Source organism: Pavona decussata, unplaced genomic scaffold (assembly GCF_977016875.1).
Source record: "Pavona decussata unplaced genomic scaffold, jaPavDecu1.1 SCAFFOLD_135, whole genome shotgun sequence".
Lineage (NCBI taxonomy): Eukaryota > Metazoa > Cnidaria > Anthozoa > Scleractinia > Agariciidae > Pavona > Pavona decussata.
The window spans coordinates 296,885-315,290 of record NW_028145548.1 but is presented as its reverse complement, the minus strand read 5'-3'; the positions used below and the strand labels follow the sequence as shown (position 1 = coordinate 315,290).

General features: G+C 38.1%; 1 protein-coding gene across 1 annotated transcript; it reads left to right on the top strand.

Moving 5' to 3' along the window:
- Positions 1-4,831: 4,831 nt before the first annotated feature.
- On the top strand, positions 4,832-15,094 carry LOC146467479 (TNF receptor-associated factor 5-like). The gene is made up of 7 exons (XM_085125786.1): positions 4,832-5,045; positions 7,638-7,701; positions 8,132-8,233; positions 9,189-9,353; positions 10,844-10,918; positions 11,354-11,431; positions 12,537-15,094. The coding sequence occupies exons 3-7, from the start codon at positions 8,162-8,164 to the stop codon at positions 13,221-13,223; spliced, it is 1,077 nt and encodes a 358-aa protein (XP_084981912.1). The 5' UTR covers positions 4,832-5,045; positions 7,638-7,701; positions 8,132-8,161; the 3' UTR covers positions 13,224-15,094.
- Positions 15,095-18,406: the final 3,312 nt, after the last annotated feature.

Here is an 18,406-nt window from a genome sequence, read left to right as displayed (position 1 = left end):
GTGCAGTCTCTTCTCGTTTAATACCGCTTCTCGCCTTAGTTTGTAATTCGCACGCATTGCAATTTACTTCGTGCCATTCGGCTTTTATCTGAACGCCTGGAACAGGCTACTTCCTCTCCGCTTTCGAAACGTCATCTTGAATTTTGTAGAGTAGTTAGGAGATACACACAGCCTGTTCAACATTTGCTTGAAAAATATGAAAATCTCGCTTAGATATATATCAATAAAACACAAAATTTCCGGAATTCTATCCGGTATTTTGGAGGTACCTTAAGAGGACCTCCTCTTGCCCCGTTTGGAACGGGACATTGGAAAGTTCCTGTCTGCACTAGCTTTTTTTGCAGTTGATAGTCTCCTTTCTCGAGGAACCACGCTGTATATCGTAAATGAAGAGTATTGCCTCTTTCGGTTGGTTTGCTGTTTTGAGAAAAACGCTTGGGAGGAGGGGGTGAATCAAGTCTTCTAAACAATGTCTACACTGATTGTGAAAATTCTATATTTTATTTTATTTTATTTTTGTTGTTATAAGAAATACTATGATCATTACTATCCTTCAGAATTTGATGTGTTTATTAGTTTTATTGTAGTAATCAAGTGGTATGATTATATTTAAGCCTTATATTGTTTCATGGAATTTTTATTAACTGAATTCTACACTGTTAGTGAAGTTTCAATATTTTATATCTTGTATTTTTTTATAGTTAGAAATACTATCATCATTGCTATCTTCCAGAATTAGATTGATGTGTATATTAGTATTATTGTAGTCTTAGTTGGACTATATATTATCGTATGTCATTTTGTAGTATTATATGCTTTCATAAATTTTTATTGACTGATTGTAAATAATTACGTAAATCACCATAATGGCTGCGAAGTGATTTCAATAAAAATGATAATCACGTACCTAACGTCCAAAGGAAACCCTCAAACAGTTTTTGTCATCCTATGTTCCTAATTTTTATTCCTTATCGCTGTCTTTGTATTTTCTATTTTTAAAATATTTCTAATTTTTAAATCATTTGTAAGCTTTTTAAAGCATTATGTAGTTTTTTTCTCAATCTACAGGGCCCAACTGAATATCACTTTCGTAATATAGGCTCCCTGTATAAAGATTGTTATTATTATTATTATTATTATTATTATTATTGTTATTGTTATTGTTATTGTTATTGTTATTGTTATTGTTATTATTATTATAAATATTATTGTTATTAGAATTTGAATACGAGAATTTTATATTTGCTGAAAATGTACAAAATATTTAGGAGTGCATAGGGTTGTGTTAAGAGTTGGTCATTTTTAATAACGTTTATGCTGATGATGATTATTCTTTTGTTAAGACGTTGTGCATCAGTCAATTCCAACAGGGTCCCCCTCTTCGGGTGAGCCGCGGGAATGTTTCATTTTCTTCGTTTCTCGTCCTACTTCAATAAACTCTAAGCTAATTCAGGCAAAATTTAGTCCTAGCTAGGTCTTGCTTCCGGTAGTATTGTAAGAAAAGGTCATTCTGCAGTACTAGCTATGGCGTCTCATTTATGTCCTATCTAGACGTATTTAATAAGAAACTTACTGTATTTGCCAATGAATTGGTTATTAAAAAAAGCGACAATATTGTAAGGTGAAAAAAGTGAGATGGCCAAATGCTACGCGGTAATTGGGTGGAACTAATGCCCGACCCCCGGGGTGGACAGTGTAGGAAAATGCCCCACTATTGCCCGGGGGGTGATGGGCACAGCTGGAATTTACTGATGCATTGCGGGCATATCCTCGAAGTCAGTGCGGATGGTTTGATTGGTCTATACGAATAATTAACGGGCGAAGTCGGTATGCAGAACCATTTGAATCTCCCTCTACTGATTGGCCAGAGAATTTCTGGCATTACACATTTTGGTCATGTATAACAGTCGAACTATTTCTATTAATGTTGTAAACAAGTATGTGGAAATAAAGAAACTTGAACTTGAAACTTGAATCGCACCACTTTCGTCCTTAAATGACTTCTTAGAGGTTCTGAAGAAACCGTTACTCAGATTATCATTTTGGCGATTTCCCACACTCACGTGAGCGGAGCACTTGGAAAAAGACATTTGTACTTTTGGTGGTTTATGGTACATCACACCTACGGTCCCACACTCGATTCCTGGGAAGAGAAGATGGTTTTTCCCGGCTAGTAATTTCCTTGCGTTCTTCCTTTTTAAAGTTTAGTCTTCACTTGAAATCAGAGCCAGCGCCAACGTTTGGTTGCTTTTGAAACTTCGTGATTTTGTTTACATTTTGATACAGCTTGCTTTCATGCTACAAAACAAAGAGAATGAATAGATAATTAACAACTATTCACCGAAGTGGAGGTGGCTAGTGGAGGATATCCACCGCTAGCCACAGACACTGAGGTGAATAGTTGTTTTAGTATATACTAAAACAGTGAGATAACCACAAAAAGATGATTTTATTCATTTATTCCTGCCACATTCCAGATTGTGTTTATGAATCTGCGGGACAAAGGGAAATAAGAATTAAACTGGTTTGAAAAATAATGTTCAAACTGGAAAAAAATCACACCACCTGAACTAAATTTGTTATTATATAAACAATTTAAGTTTTCATATCCTCATCGCTAAATTGTAAGTTGGAGTTAGTTTGTTGTGGAAGCTTGTGCAGAGGAAATTAACCTTTGAAGCCCCAAGTATCAAAATGCAAATTCTGTTTACTTTTCCCCTAAAATACTTTTATATCTTGTAAGGAGAACTTGTTCAAACATCAAGACATTAATTTTTATCCTTACTGATCACCCACTTATTCTCACAACCTGAATGTGTGATCTCATTAAAACGTTTGAAATTTTTATTTATACTCTCCACTCTTACTCTTCAGCATAAGCGCAAAATATATTATTAATATAGTATTAAAACATAGAATAATACGCAGCTCAAAAATACAATTCAGATAGGGGAAGGAGAGTAGAGGGGCATCTCTAGTAAAACTAATACTGTGTCCCTCTAAAGGGAGTAAATTGATAAGAAAAGTAACTAAGTAGAATGGAAAAAAATAAGAAAGATATAGCAAAGGAAAACAGAAAACTAAGAGTAACGAAAATAATTGGAGTAATTAGTGATATTGTAAGGAGAATTTGCATGCTTAACATCAGTCAAAACATAAATAAAGTGGCTCTTGAACGATTTGATTGCCCTCTCCGCGATGTTTAAAATGGCAGGAGGCGAAAACTTTGAGACACACTAGCCTGCAGACGAGGGGGAGAGAAAATATTTTCTTCCCCCTTCGTCTCGTGCTCCGCGCTCGCGAGTCACGCTTCACGCTTGATGTCTCGCTCTTCCCGCTCGGCTCAATAAGCGCCGGTAAGGTCCTGTTATGCAGGCTAGGGACACGCTCGCGGGGAGCGCGAAGGGGGGGGGGGAGGGGGGAAAGGAGTACTTCCCTACGTAAGCTATTAGGTATGTGCAATAAGGCATGCCCCAGGGCATTCTCTGAGAGCGCATGATACGCTAACATTGCCACCCTTTAACGCTAATTATGGTTAAAATGCCATGGCGTATAGAAGACCAATACTGTGGAATGCCATCATTACCCAGGACAAGGAGGTCGCGGGTACGAACTAGATAAATAAGGACCTGGCAAAGAAAATCCGCTTGATCGATATCTTCAAGGAGTTAACTTTTGGCTTCAGTAACAACGGCCGATTTTAGACGTGCGGGTTTAAATTATATATAGGGAATTTTAAAATAGGATCAAGGGTGCGAGGATTTTACTGTGTATATATTTTGCACGACCCCACAAGCTGCAGAGTTTTAATTTTTATCGTGCTAAAATAAAGGCTGTCTTTTGTCTGTCTGCCGCCCCAAAGGGTATGGCTTTTGAGCTGTTTTGGTCTGAAAAGGGGAACCATTATGGTCTTAAATCGGGTATAGTTTTCAAGGGAACCACGAGAGCGTATAAACGTATTTGCCTTTTCAACTACAAATGAATTGTACAGAAGGAGAACCATTCGAGCTGAATTTTCGGGTGACTTTTACCAATTCTTGACCTCGGCAGTGATGCGAAGCTTAATTACGCTACAACAAAGCCAGTGGGAAAATTTTGTAACCGTAACGTTTATTATACTACTAAATTAATAAAATGCTTAAACAATATTTTAACTTGACTTGGACAAGGTAATGGATTTGCAAACAAATACAACTTTCATAAGCCAGGTTTGAAAACGGGTTTGGATTTTAGAGGCCACGTCTGAAAACGGGTGTGGAGAATGGCATGTTTTGGTCTGAAACAGGGTCAGGATTTGAAGGACCAGGCGGCATACCTCTTCCGAGAATTCCGAGGCGTAACCCCCTCTCCCTCCCCCCGGGTACACGCTGCAGAAAACTCCTCAACCGTGGAGTATTTTTTGACGTGACATACAGCTTCTTCACTTGCATGACTGCGAGCAAGTCACGGTTGGTTTTGGTTTTACCAACCAATCACAGAGCTCCTGCTCTCCCTCGGCAGCGAGCCAAGGTGGACAGCCAGCTTTGTCCTCACCCGAGTATTTGGTTAAAACCCAGGTTTATTCTGTCTTTTTTCCTTTCTTTTCTTCTGGTTGTCCTCCTTTTAGCCTGTGTGCAGACGACTCAGGCTGTTTTCTTTCCTATTTTCGTTATTGCACTCGAGTGCAGAAGACGTCTCCAGGCAGGCTATCCTCCGTTCGTAGCGCCTCGTGTGCATGCACAGAAAGGAAACACGCAGGTAATGCGTGACACGAGAATTTTATCTGTGCACAAAGCTGACAGTTCTGACAAAAGAAAAAATTCCAGGTCATCCATACCTGATCCGAAACGAAGTGAGACTTTGGTATTACTCCCCACCCAACGACGCTAGATTATGGCGGAAGCTTAAGCAAATTCTTCTCTTGGTGGATACGATGAGGATTTTGTAGATGTTGTAGAAGACGAATGGCATTGTCCAATCTGTCAGTTACCTTTAAAAGAGGCGGTCCAAACGGGAGTATGCGGCCATAGATTTTGCAGGCAGTGTCTTGACCGACACTTCGTGAGGTAAGGTTTCCAAGATTATTAAATTATGTTATAAGGCTCGACTGTTGCGGGAAGAAAGCGTTTGTTAGGGGAAGAAAATTTGTTGGAACTGTTCTACATCAAATATGCTTAAGCGTAACGATATAAGTGAAAGCCTGTGATAGACTAGGAGGCTCTTACCCTCCTGAGACTCGGGCACTGATCATTAAACGCAATGACTTCTCGGAATTGTGCATTGATTACACAAAATATTCATGACCATTCACGCTGTTGGCGAGTGAGCGCTCCTTGGTATTTGTTAGTCGATAAGAGGTACAACGAATGAAGGGAACCAAAGTCGAACAAATTTCAGTTTAATCTCGCAAAATCGAATTCAACCGTTTATTGAATCTACCATTGTGTTTGATAATCGAACACAAGACGGAACTTTTTGATGAACTGAATGTATCCCAACGTGCACTGCGAGCAAGCCTCTTGAGCTGAGTAAACTTCCTGTTGAAACAAGCCGTCCACACTGCTCGAAAAAGACGAGGTTCTTCAACAGAAAATACGTCATCATTTTTTGAAATGACAGATATCTAAAGAAACAGTTATTTCTAGTTTACTAAGCACTTATTTTTACCTTTCTAAATTGATATTTAGACGAGCTAAGTCACGCTAACAGACTTTGCTAGGCAGTCTTAGCCGAGACGGCGAGCAATCCAATGAACCGGATAATTTTCTGAACGGGTCTACTGCGATGTTACAGAAATCAACAGCAATTTGTTCCAGGCATATTTTCAGATACTCAGAAATGCGTCATATTTAACTTGTTCAGAGCTATACTTGGAGCTATAAAGATAGAAGACACAGTCCCTTCAACTTTTAGTATCAAGCTTGTTAAAGTGCTACTATGATCAAATTTTTACCTCTTGAATTTTAAGGTTTATCACATAGAATTCTAGGAAAGATTAAAAACGCCGTTTACCGTTTCTAAATATCTGCATTGGTTCCGGAGATATTTAAGTTTGAAAATATGTAAAATATGTAAATGAGATGACTGATGACGTCATATTCTCAACTCAACATAACATCAAGTATATAAATAGAGCTATCTCAGTCACTTTACAGCAGACACCATTGAAACCTGGCGGGCTAATAGTCCTAAAGGCAATACACCTACGGCCTATGGCAACTCATTCTTTTCCAGTCCCCTCCAACCTGATTTTAATATTTTAGTGATTTTCAGCTTGAAAAACATTTAACAAGGCCACGAACTCGACCTAACATATTTATACGCTAGCTGGATCATGCAGATGAGGCACCATTGGCAAATATCAAAATAGAACGCCAAAGGTGGCCAGCAAAGCCTTAAGTATGAGGGAGGACTGGAACCCAGTATGTTGCCATGGTAACAAAACTGATAAGCTCATATTATGAAGCACACCTGGAACAATGTAACTGCAAAGAATCAAGCATTTCTGATACAAATTGGGTGAGATATCTTTTTTCATAATATTTGATGAAAATTCGGTTGAGTTAATGACGTCACCACTTGGCTAATTTGCATATTTTAAAAACTTGAATATGTCCGGAACAAAAAGAGATATTTGAAAATAGTAAACAGCATTCTTCTTCACGTACAGACTACTTGTTTATGTTTTAAAATGGCTCAGATTAGAAAGACGCGAATTTCGTCATAGTAGCACTTTAATGATTTCCGGCGAGGGTCAACGTTTCAAAAAACCAGGCGTAGTCAATCGATAAACCGATAATCGATAACAATCAATAGCAATCGATATCAATCGAAGATTGATAACGATTTCCGATACCATGTACTCGATAGGAATCGATAAAGAAAAAAAGTTGAGAGTTGGAAATCGATGAGGATTGGTTATCGATTATTATCGATCACCATCGATTTTTATCGGAAACAATTTTGGTCAATTTCTACAAGTTAAAGATTGACACGATATATTTTCTATGGTTTTATTGAGTCATTCAATCGTGGATATGCAATGCAAATATCAACAAGCTGATACTAAAACAACAAGAACAAGGGCTACAATGTCCCTCCACATATAGGATCGAGTTGGACTTTCATCCACGCGAGAATGCCATAAAGGAGATGCAAAATGCAATCGACAGCACTGGGATGAATGGACAAGTTAAAATATTTTAAAACCCCAAACCAAGACTAGAGGATCTCCTGATGAACATTCTTCCTGGACGTGGCTAGACTCCGGCAGGACTAGATGGTGAAATAATAAAATGTTTCACCATTTGAACGCGGGTCTCATATTGCTTAGTAGATAGTAATGCCATCTAATATGTTTCAAACGAATACCCCTTGGGATTAGTAATTGTTATCGATTGATACTGTCGATTATTATCCATTATCTTAAGCGATAACAATCGATAACAAAATTTTTCTGGGAGTTTGATTGTTAGCGATTACCAATTTTAATCGAAATCAATCGGTTATCAATAGGTGATTGATATCACGCGGTACAAGGCAATTTCCGTGCGAGTTCTCGCGAGTATCTCTGATCAGGAGTAGTGATGACTAGTATTCTATTCATAGTCTGTTTACCGGCATTAATATTTGTTTGATGGTATTATTTTACAAAACAGACAGGAGCAAGGTCGACAACAACTTAGTTGTCCTGTGGACCGAAACAACCTAGTACGAGAGAAAGTAAGTGTCCTGTGCCAGTGAAATGTTATTGATAATGACGATCCCCAAATTACAACTAATTCTGTCCGACGTTTCGATGTTACTGCCATCATCATCAAGGAAAAGTGACTGTTTCTTCGTGGTTTGAATATAAATGAGTGAAAACAATAATATAATAACATTTTTTTCCTTTTGTGTTTATGTAAACAGCTTAGCGTGGATGGAGTCAGTTTGCATGTTCAAAGTTGGTTTAAGACATTAAACAAAAGAATATGTGCCGAAACTACGAGAAAAAACAAACAAACAAACAAGCTGTGAAACATGCTGTTTTAGCTGATAATAACTCAACTGTTTCTTACACTTTCCAGCTCCTATCTATTTTTATCCGTTTATAAATAAGAATTAAGACTTATATTCACACCCAAATTGAATTAAATTTTCTTTTATGTAGGACATCTTCCCAGACAAAGCAACTCAGAGAATGATTCTCTCTTTCATCATCAAATGTCCAATTGAAGGATGTCAGTGGACTGGCGAACTGAGGTCAAAAGACGTAAGTCTTGACTCTTTGTCCATTTAAAGTTTTTTTTTGCAGCAGCCTTTAAACATCTGCAACAACTTTTTGATGGTAGCATGTCCGTAGAGTGGCACACTGTGTGGGCCACCATTGTTCTCTGATCACTGGTAAAATAACCTTGAATACCCGATCGGTAACTCCATGTCTCAGGAAACTTAGCCATAAGGAGAAAGTGTAAATTTCACTTTATTATCTTAGCTGAAATAATCCGCGTCAGTCCTGGAGAACTAAAATTGTTATGGCAACAAGCTGGTGTTTTAGAAATTCCTTTTACAAGGCCATCTCCGGCCTTTTTACCCTGTTTACCGTCCATCGACCGAGCCAGATTTTGACGATTTTCAAAAAAGGAACAAACAAACAAACAAACAAACAAAAACAATAGTTTTGAACTCTTTTTTGGTCTAATTTTTTTTGTCCGGCCCCAGATGATGGATGATGTTGAGTTACTGCGTTCTTCTGCCCGTTTCTCACCTCTCCTTTTTCCGACCAAACCTCATTTACCTTGAATTTGCAGTTTTCTCAAAAACTATTATAATGTAGTAAAAGTAGTATAGTGGCTTATTATATTACAGGATTGTTGATAACAAGTTTGTAGTTTGACAGCGTAACGGTTCTTCAGGGAGCTTAAGCACAGACGTTCGTGAGCCACGGACGGCAACCGGAAGTCGAATGTTTCCTTTTTTGGCGCGTTTCTGCTCCTTACCACGGACAGGTAAAGCTCTTGTTGATGACTTGGCTTGACGTTACAAACGTGATGGCGTTAAAACGCTCCCAAAAGGGAAAAAATCAAATTTCGGTTGCCGTCCGTGGCTCAAAAACGTCTGTGCTTAAGTTCCATAACTCGAGTGCCCGGCCGTTTTACTTTCAACGGATCTCATTACCTTAGGAACTAATTTATTATTTAACTTAATTTTTTACTTGCAAACAACAGGATCATTTGGAGTCTTGTCCTCTCAAACCTGTCTCCTGTACGAACCAAAACTGTCACGTGTCAATTGCCAGAAAAGACCTACGAGAGCACGTGATCACCACGTGCCAATGGAGGATCATTCCCTGCACTTATTGTAACACGCCACATCCAGCATGTGAAACTGAGGTAAAAATCTTTATTTGTGATGGTGTCGTACTTTTTAACTGAAGGTAAATGAAAACTAATTAAAGTGTAAGTGTCTTACATGACCATGACATGCATGAGTGTGCGTTCGATGATCTCAATCCCAGGCTCTCTCTCCTTTGCCAAGTTGTTGGTGATGATGTCATCCGCCCCTGCAAAATCTGCAGGGGATGCCAGATACGCGTCTCAATATCCGGTCCATTCATTCAATCAACGTGTCCTATACAATCTCGAGTCCAATCTGTATCAGGAGTGCGTTCTTTCTATGTCGAACGCAAATTAAAAGTAGAAAAAAAGAACGCGATAGAATTAGTGTATTTTCTCCTTGATTATGGTGGCTTCTATTTTGCCCATATAAAGGAAATATTAATTCAGTCCAGTCAATCAACATTGGGTCTTTTGGTGCCCTTTTGGTGCTGGTTAGACCCCCAGTATCAACTGCTACTGAGTCAAGTCACTGTCAAGTAAAATAATCGGTGATTGATTTTTAATTAAACTACATGTTAATTACGAATTTAATTGAAAATTGTACCATACGAAATAGAACTAATACACTTTTAAATGCCTCCAAGGCATGGTTCATCCATGGTTTTTTTAGATTACAGTCGAACCTGTATCAAGTAGTCACCCTCTATTTATCGGTCAGTAGTCAAAGTCCCGTCCCTTGATTACAGTAACTGTAATTTTGACCTCTATTAAACGGTAACCTCTATTAGGCGGTCGCAGTCACCCGCTTTACTAAGTCCAAATGAGCTGTTTCTATTGTCTTGACTTGTTTCAAATAGTCACTTTCTAAACGTAAACTTCTCAAACACGGTTACCAAATAGCGTGCCAGGCAATTGAATTTCTAAAGATCCACAATGCCGACTGTAGGATCTTCAGGGCTGTCAACTCTCCCGGATGATCCGGGAGTCTCCAGATTTTGAACCGTATCTCCCGGTCTCCAGATTTATGTCTGTAATCTCCCAGATAATTGACTTAGTTTACTGTTTGTCGTAGACTCGAGTTTCTGACAAGGAAATCTGAAAGGTGTAACGTTGTTTCTGGTAGTTCTTAATGTATTCCCCCCCCCCCAACTGAACCCGTGAATTTGGCCTTGATGCCATTTCTCCGTAAGGCGCTCTGTTATTACTGGCCGGGAAAGTCATATTCTCCATATTTGAAGACGTCTGAGGTTGACAGCCCTGGATCTTGGCGTTAATGTTTTGTAGTCTGTTTTAATATACTATGTTCTCGACCTTTGCCATACCATTTTATCACTGCAGTTTCTTAACAAAGTAAGTATAGAGTTGCATTAAGTTGTCAAATGTCACATAACATGTCACTTATATTGTGTATTCTGTGCAACCTGTATTAAGACTCATTTCCCCGAGGGTGACTGCTTAATACAGGTTCGACTGTATCTAGATTTACAAATAATATAAGGCTTAATGCAATTCACTGAGGTCTCACGATTTTATTTACTTTTAAGACTCATCATCGAGAGTGTAAGAAGTATCCCTTACACTGTCCAAACAGCTGCGGTGCAATCATCGCGAGAGAGGAGGTAGGTTTTACTTATTTCTTTATTTGACCAATATTTATCCAGGTTAATCTATAATAAGAAAAGACTAGTTAACATAGAGGCGTAACTAAAATTAAAGTATTAAAATAGCAAACAACAATGACAGTAATAACTCAAGCTCACAACACATTTACAATATGATTTTTTATAAAAATGTCAAAATGTAGCCTTTTTGAAAGTTATTTGATTTTGAACTTCAATTTGTCAAATTCTTTAATGCCACAAACATATCTAGAGGCGGGTTATAAAACGTGTGTGCACCATTTTAGTTTTTTGAGTAATACCTTTGAATTTATATCAGCCACAAGAACATCAGAACCATAACAGTATTTAAAAATAAATTAGTTGGTGTTAGTTATGTGGTATCAGTCAAGCTAGAAAACGTAACTCTGAAATACTTTCACCCGTTCTCTTTAGATCTCATCCCACCTTGAGAAGGACTGTATGTTGACAGTTATTTCTTGCCCTTATGCTCAGATGGGCTGTACCAGGAAGGTAATTTCTGATAACAGGGATAAAAAGTCGTACATCGATAGGCCTTTTTAAAAAGTCTCACTTTTTAAATAGTATTGAAATCTAGGAGCGAGATCCTTCGTTTTGATTTCTTGTACAGTTGTCGGTGGAGCAAACTTCAGTGTGTAAACCGAAAATGATTGTCTACATTGTCAACGAAGACAATGTAACGTACTTGACTAGTAAACACGAAAAACGATAATCCGAAAACACCTTGGAAAATAAGCTACACTATGGTCACTGGGAATGAAGAGAGGCTAAATAATTGAAGACGTTATTTTAAAAGGCATAATGTAACAAAGAGAAAACCGCTTGTTTTGCATGTTGACTCACGATTTTCAGATCTTTTATCGATGCCGAGTATTTTATAAACGTTTTGATTGATAATTCTCAAAAGTCTTTCATAATTCATGAAGAGAAAACTAAAGAGGGTGAAGTTAAAAAATGTGATCTTAATTATTATAAACTGTGGTGCATGCACCTTTGCTTTGATTTTCTCCAAAAATTGTAAATGGATTGAGAAGCTATATCAAATTCTCGAATTAGGGTGTCTGTTTCCAAACACTAGTTTCAAAGGCTGCTCCTCGTTTTTCCAACCCACTTCTGGGTGTTCGCAAATCGGATGAAGCACTCTTCCTCTTGTTTGATACTGATTACATGAAAATTAGATTTCTATCAGTATGCAGATAAAACTCATTTTTGTACTTAGCCTTGCTTTCGTAACGAGGTTAAAAGCAACTCGGAAATGGCCTAATAGAAATTGAAAATACCAGAAATCTACATGGCATTTGTCTGTAAAACGGCCGCCATTTTGCCAATTCTAAGTTGGGTTTTCTGGGTGAAAAGGCAATATTGGTTTTAAAGATCATACGCAAAACAGTTGCGATGTGTTGTTGAATAAGTACATTGATGAGTAGAATTCAAGTACCTACCATCGCTCGTATTGCTGGCAGACGTTTGTTTTCGAATACTTATAGCTATTGAGGAATTGAACATATTAGTTACTGTAATGACATAAGAAATGCATTTGCAGAATACCCCACCATCATAATAATTAAAGATAATAGCAGTTTTTTCTATTCTCCAGTTTCAGCGAAGAGAAGTTGAGGTTCATCTTGAATCTGGCACGAGACTACACCTTGACTTGGCTTGTGTAAAGTTGTATGAAACAGAAGACAACTTGATTAAGGCTAAAGAAGAATTGCGTAATACTCAAGAAAAGTTGCGTAATACTCACAAAAAGTTTGAAGAGACCAAACGAAAACACGAAGAGAAGATAAGTAGTCTTGAAAATAAACTGTTGCATTACCTGGAAGAACATACGTGGAAGATCAGAGGCTTAAATGAAAAATTAAAACAGGCCATAACCAGCAAAGAAAAACAAATAGATAGTGCTCCATTCTACACAGGAGTATACGGCAGATGTGGTTATAAATTTAAAATACGTTTGACTGTACAACTCGAATGGCTTCCTAAGTTCATCTCGGTAGACTTTGTTATTATGAAAGGTGAACACGATTCTATTTTACCCTGGCCATTTCGCAGAAAAGTTGTCGTTACGTTGGTTGATCAACAAGAAGATTTAAATGATAGGGAGAACATTGTCAGGTCAATAATACCCGACCCTACAAAAGCTGAGAAGTGGAACAAGAGGCCTGTGACCGACGAAAATACTGGAAAGTGCTTCGAACGCCCAGTTTCTAATTACTATTTGAGACGTAGGCGCTTCATTGTAGATGACACTATTTTCCTTCAGATAACAGTCGTTCCATAAGAAGAAGTATAATTTAAATAACAAAAAAGCTGACGAAAAAAGAATTCCGACCTTATATAACTTTGTGAGTTCTAAGGCAGCTAATTCAAATTTTTGCAAAAATATAGAACTCATCACTCTTTAAGATCGCTCTTTTTTTTTTCTTTTCATTTTGCTACATTTTTTAATTTTGGCGGGAAAATGTTATAAAAGCGGCGCCAAAATTTGTTTTTTGTACTACTGGATATGTTATAAGGATGTCAAAACCGAAATCTTAACAAGTTCGAAATATATCTATCCAATCAAAAAATATGTTTTGTAAGTGGTATTGTCCTTCATTTCGAGCCCCCTTCCCCAGCGTGCGAGGCCAGACGCCTTTTTCGGAGCTGAAAAAGACATCAACTCACTCAAACTATACCCACCTCCCCCAATCCAACAGTGGGAAGCGCCGTAAACAAAATGGAGATGCGAACAAATAATCAAGGCCCCCTCACCCTCTCTTCCCGTGAAATCCCGCTTCACACCTTTGCTATTCGCATGCATTGCAATTTACTTCGCCCCGCTCGGCTTTTATTAGGTTTGAAAGAGAGAAAGGGCGCGAAAAAGAGCGTGAAGTGCGCGGGAGGGAGCCTCGCGCGCCTTATATTTTTCATGCATCTGCCACTAAGGCTAGGCTTTTATCTGAACGCCTGCTAGAACAGGCTACTTCCTCTCCGTTTTAGAACAGTGGTTAGGAGATACACACAGCGTGTTTAACATTTGAATGAAAAATATGAAAATTTCGCTTGGATATAAATAAATCACAAAATTTCCGAAATTCCATCCGGGATTTTCAGGCAATTTAAGAGGACCTCCTTTTGTCCCCTTTGGAACGGAATGTCAGGAAGTTCCTTATTGCACGAGTCATTTTCTCCCTCGAAAGTCTCCTTTCTTGAAGAACTACGTTGTACTATAAATGAAGAGTATCGTCTCTTTTGGTTGGTTTGTTGTTTTGAGAAAAACCCCTTGGAGGAGAGGAGAGGTGAATCATGTCTTCTTAACGATTTCTAGACTGTTTGTGAAGTTTCAATATCTTATTTTACTTTTTTTATCGTTAGTAATACTATAATTATTACTATCCTTCAGAATAAGATTGATGTGTATATTAGTATTATTGTAGTATTAGTATGATTATATATTATTGGGTGTTATTACAATTTTAGCCTTATAACATTGAATGGATTTTTTTATTAATTGATTTCTAGACTTTGAAGTTTCAGTATTCTATATATTTTATTTTTTATAGTTAGAAATAATCATAGTTGCTATCCTTCAGAATTAGATTGATGTGTATATTAGTATTATTGTAGCATTAATATGATTATCTATTGTCGTATGTTATCATATTTTTAGCATTTTTTATTTGACTGACTGTAAATAATTGCGTAATTCACTTTAATGGCTGTGAAGCGATTTTAATAAACACCTACCTAACGTCCAAGGAAACCCTTAAACAGTTTTTGACATCTTATGTTCTTTTGTTAAGACGTTGCGGCCACATCCTCGAAAGTCGGGGGTTGATGGTTTGGTCTGTAAACAATTAACGGGCGAAATCGGTATGATCTAATGAAAAAATTTACAGAACAATTTGAATTTTCTTCTTCTGATTGGTCAGAGAATTTCTGGCATTACACTTTTTGGTTATGTATAATAGACTTAATTGAGTCGCCACAGCAGTTAAATAAATTTCAAGTAAGAGTAAAAACATGGTCTTCAAGAGAAGCAGCATTTGTTGTTTTAATTTGTTTTCTTTCATAATTGTAGCTAGGTGGATAGACAGTTTGCTGATAATGATTAATTTATAAAGCCGACGGAATTACCTTGTCTAAATAAAGTTATCTTATCGTATCGTATCATAGTTGAGCTGTTTCCATCGCGCCACTTTCATCCCCAAATGACATCTTATAGGTTCTAAAATAAATCCCCACTCACATAATTATTTTGGCAATCTCCCACACGGCCAGGGGGCTCACGTGAGCGGAGCACCTTAGAAAATAGTTGTATTCCTGGGAGCCTATGGCCTAAAAAATTGTATAAACGGCTTGCATTGTTGACTGGATTAAGTATTTTTTATTTCTCTCTATGCTTTTTACTTTCTTCCCTCGATATCTTATAAAGCCTACATCGACAGAAATTGGATGTATAAGTAGCCTCTCAGTTTCGCATTTTCAGAGCTGGTGCTTTAGACAAGTTTTCGATGTGCGCGGATGCGACAATAAAAAAAAGAGTGAAGTCAATATTCCCGTGAATATTAGATAAGACCACCTTTCCAGGCTGTAGAGGGGTTGGGACGAACTCGCGATTTTTTCCGAGCAGGAGAAAATGCACGAAAGTCTCCATGAGCTCATGACACATCTTTCCACACTCCTTTTTTATATAAGAACGTTGAGGCTGGGATTCAGTAAAATTTATTAACATACTAATAACATAACCCGGGATGAGAGTCAGTTAAAAACATATTTTGACCAAATGCTGTAAAATGAACAGAATAAATACGGATAAAATAATACATGTAAAACTTCAGTCTATACAGTACAATTAACACAGATGATAAAGGGGCACCTGCACATTTTAACATTAACAACGGATTTCTTATTGCATTCCTGGTACATAGTGGAACATCTCATTTTCTGTCGGACTTAGGCTGTATTTTTTGTTTTTATCTTTCAGGCTCAATTTGCCAAAAAAACTTGACGGCGTTCAGCCTCAGCTCCAAAATTAGACGTTCTTATATATTTAACAACTATTCACCGAAGTGGAGGTGGCTAATGGTGGATATCCACCGCTAGCCACCGACACTGAGGTGAATAGTTGTTTTAGTATATACTAAAACAGTGAGATAATATACGCCACAAAAAGATGATTTTAATTCATTTATTCCTGCCAGTCAGTAGTTATGAATCTGTGGGACAAAGGGAAATAAAAATTAAACTGGTTTGAAAAATAAGGTTTAAACTGGAAAAAAATCAGACCACCTCAACTACATTTGTTATTTTATAAACAATTTAATTGTTTGCTAAATTGTAAGTTGGAGTTAGTTTGTTGTCGAAGCTTGTGCAGAGGAAATTAACCTTTGAAGCCCCCAGTATCAAAATGTAAATTCTCTTTACTTTAACCCTGTAATGCTTTCATATCTTGTAAGGAGAACTTGTCCAAACATCAAGACATTAATTTTTATCCTTGCTGATCACTCACTTATTCTCATAACCTGAATGTGTGATCTCATTAGACATTTTGACATGAGACGTGTACAATGCGATGGCGAATTGAAACTGATAGTCACAGATAAGTGAAGCGCACATGACCAAGCCCAGGCAATGATTAACTTCTTGTAGTTACGTATTATACAACCATTGGACAGGATCCAATACCTCACATTAATATAGCATTAAAACATAAAATAATACGCAGCTCAAAAATACAATTCAAAAATATAAAATATAATTATTCAAATTGGGGGAAGAGAGTAGAGGGGCACCTCTAGTAAAACTAATACTGTGTCCCTTTAAAGGAAGTAAATTGATAAGAAAAGTAACTCAGTAGAATGGAAAAAAATAAGAGAGATATAGCAAAGAGAAGACAAAAAACTAAGAGTAACAAAAATAATTGGATTAATTAGTGATATTGTAAGGAGAATTTGCATGCTTAACATCAGTCAAAACATAAATAAAGTGGCTCTTGAACGATTTGATTGCCCTCTCCGAGATGTCCAAAATGGCAGGGGGCGAAAACTCTGGGACACGCTAGCCTGCATAACGGGCGCTTATTGAGCCGTGCGGGAAGACCGAGACATTACGCGCGAAGCGCGAGACGAGACTTGTTTCGTGCTCCGCGCTCGCAAGTCGCGCTTCGCGCTTAATGTCTCGGTCTTCTCGCACGGCTCAATAAGCGCCCGTTATGCAGGCTAGCGCCTGTTAGGTTCTGTTATGCAGGCTAGGGACACGCTCGCGGGGAGCGGGGGGGGGGGGGGGGGTGGGGAATGGGGTACTTCCATACGTAAGCTATTAGGTATGTGCAACAAAGCATGCCCCAGTGCATTGTCTCCGTGCGCATGATACGCTAACAGTGCCACGCTTTAATACTTATTATACTAAAAATGCCATGGCTTATAGAGGCCCAATACTGTGTAATGCTATCATTGCCCAGGACAAGGACTGCGCGGATACGGACGGTAAGGACCTAGCAAAGAAAGTCCACTCAATCGATGTCTTCAAGGAGTTAACTTTTAAGCCAATTTTTGAAGTGCTGAATTTAATTTTGTATAGGGAATTTTAAAATAGGATCAAGGGTGCGAGGATTTTACGGTGTATATATATTTTATTCTTATTATTTTGCACGACCCCACAAGCTGCAGAGCTTTAATTTGTATCGTGCTGAAATAAAGGCTGTCTGTCTGTCAGTCTGTCTTCCGCCCCAAAGGGTATGGTTTTTGGTCCGTTTCGGTCTGAAAAGGGGGAAAAGATTTTGACCATTATGGTCTTAAATCGGGTATGGTTTTCAAGGGAACCATGAGAGCGTATGAATGTATTTGTCTTTTCAACTCCAAATGAATAGTGGAGAAAGAGAACCATTCGAGCTGAATTTTCGGATGAATTTTACCACTTCCACCTCAGCGGTAATGCGAAGCCTAATAACGCTACAACAAAGCCAATAGGAACATTTTATAACCGTAACGCTTATTATACTACTAAATTAATAAAATGCTTAAACAATATGTTGACTTCACTTGGACATGGTAATAGATTCGCAAACCAAATACAACTTTCAGAAGCCAGATCTGGAAAACGGGTTTGGATTTTAGAGGCCACGTCTGAAAACGGGTGTGGAAAATGGCATGTTTTGGTCTGAAATAGGGTCAGGATTTGAAGGACCGGGCGGCATACCTCTTCCGAGAATTCCGAGGCGTAACCCCCTCTCCCTTCTCCCGGGGACGCGCTGCAGAAAACTCCACAATCGTGGAGTATTTTTTCACGTGACATACAGCTGATTCACTTGCATGACTGCGAGCAAGTCACGGTTGGTTTTGGTTTTACCAACCAATCACAGAGCTCCTGCTCTCCCTCGGCGTGCGAGCCAAGGTGGACAGCCAGCTTTGTCCTCACCTGAGTATTTGGTTAAAACCCAGGTTCATTTTGTCTTCTTTTCCTTTATTTTCTTCTGGCTGT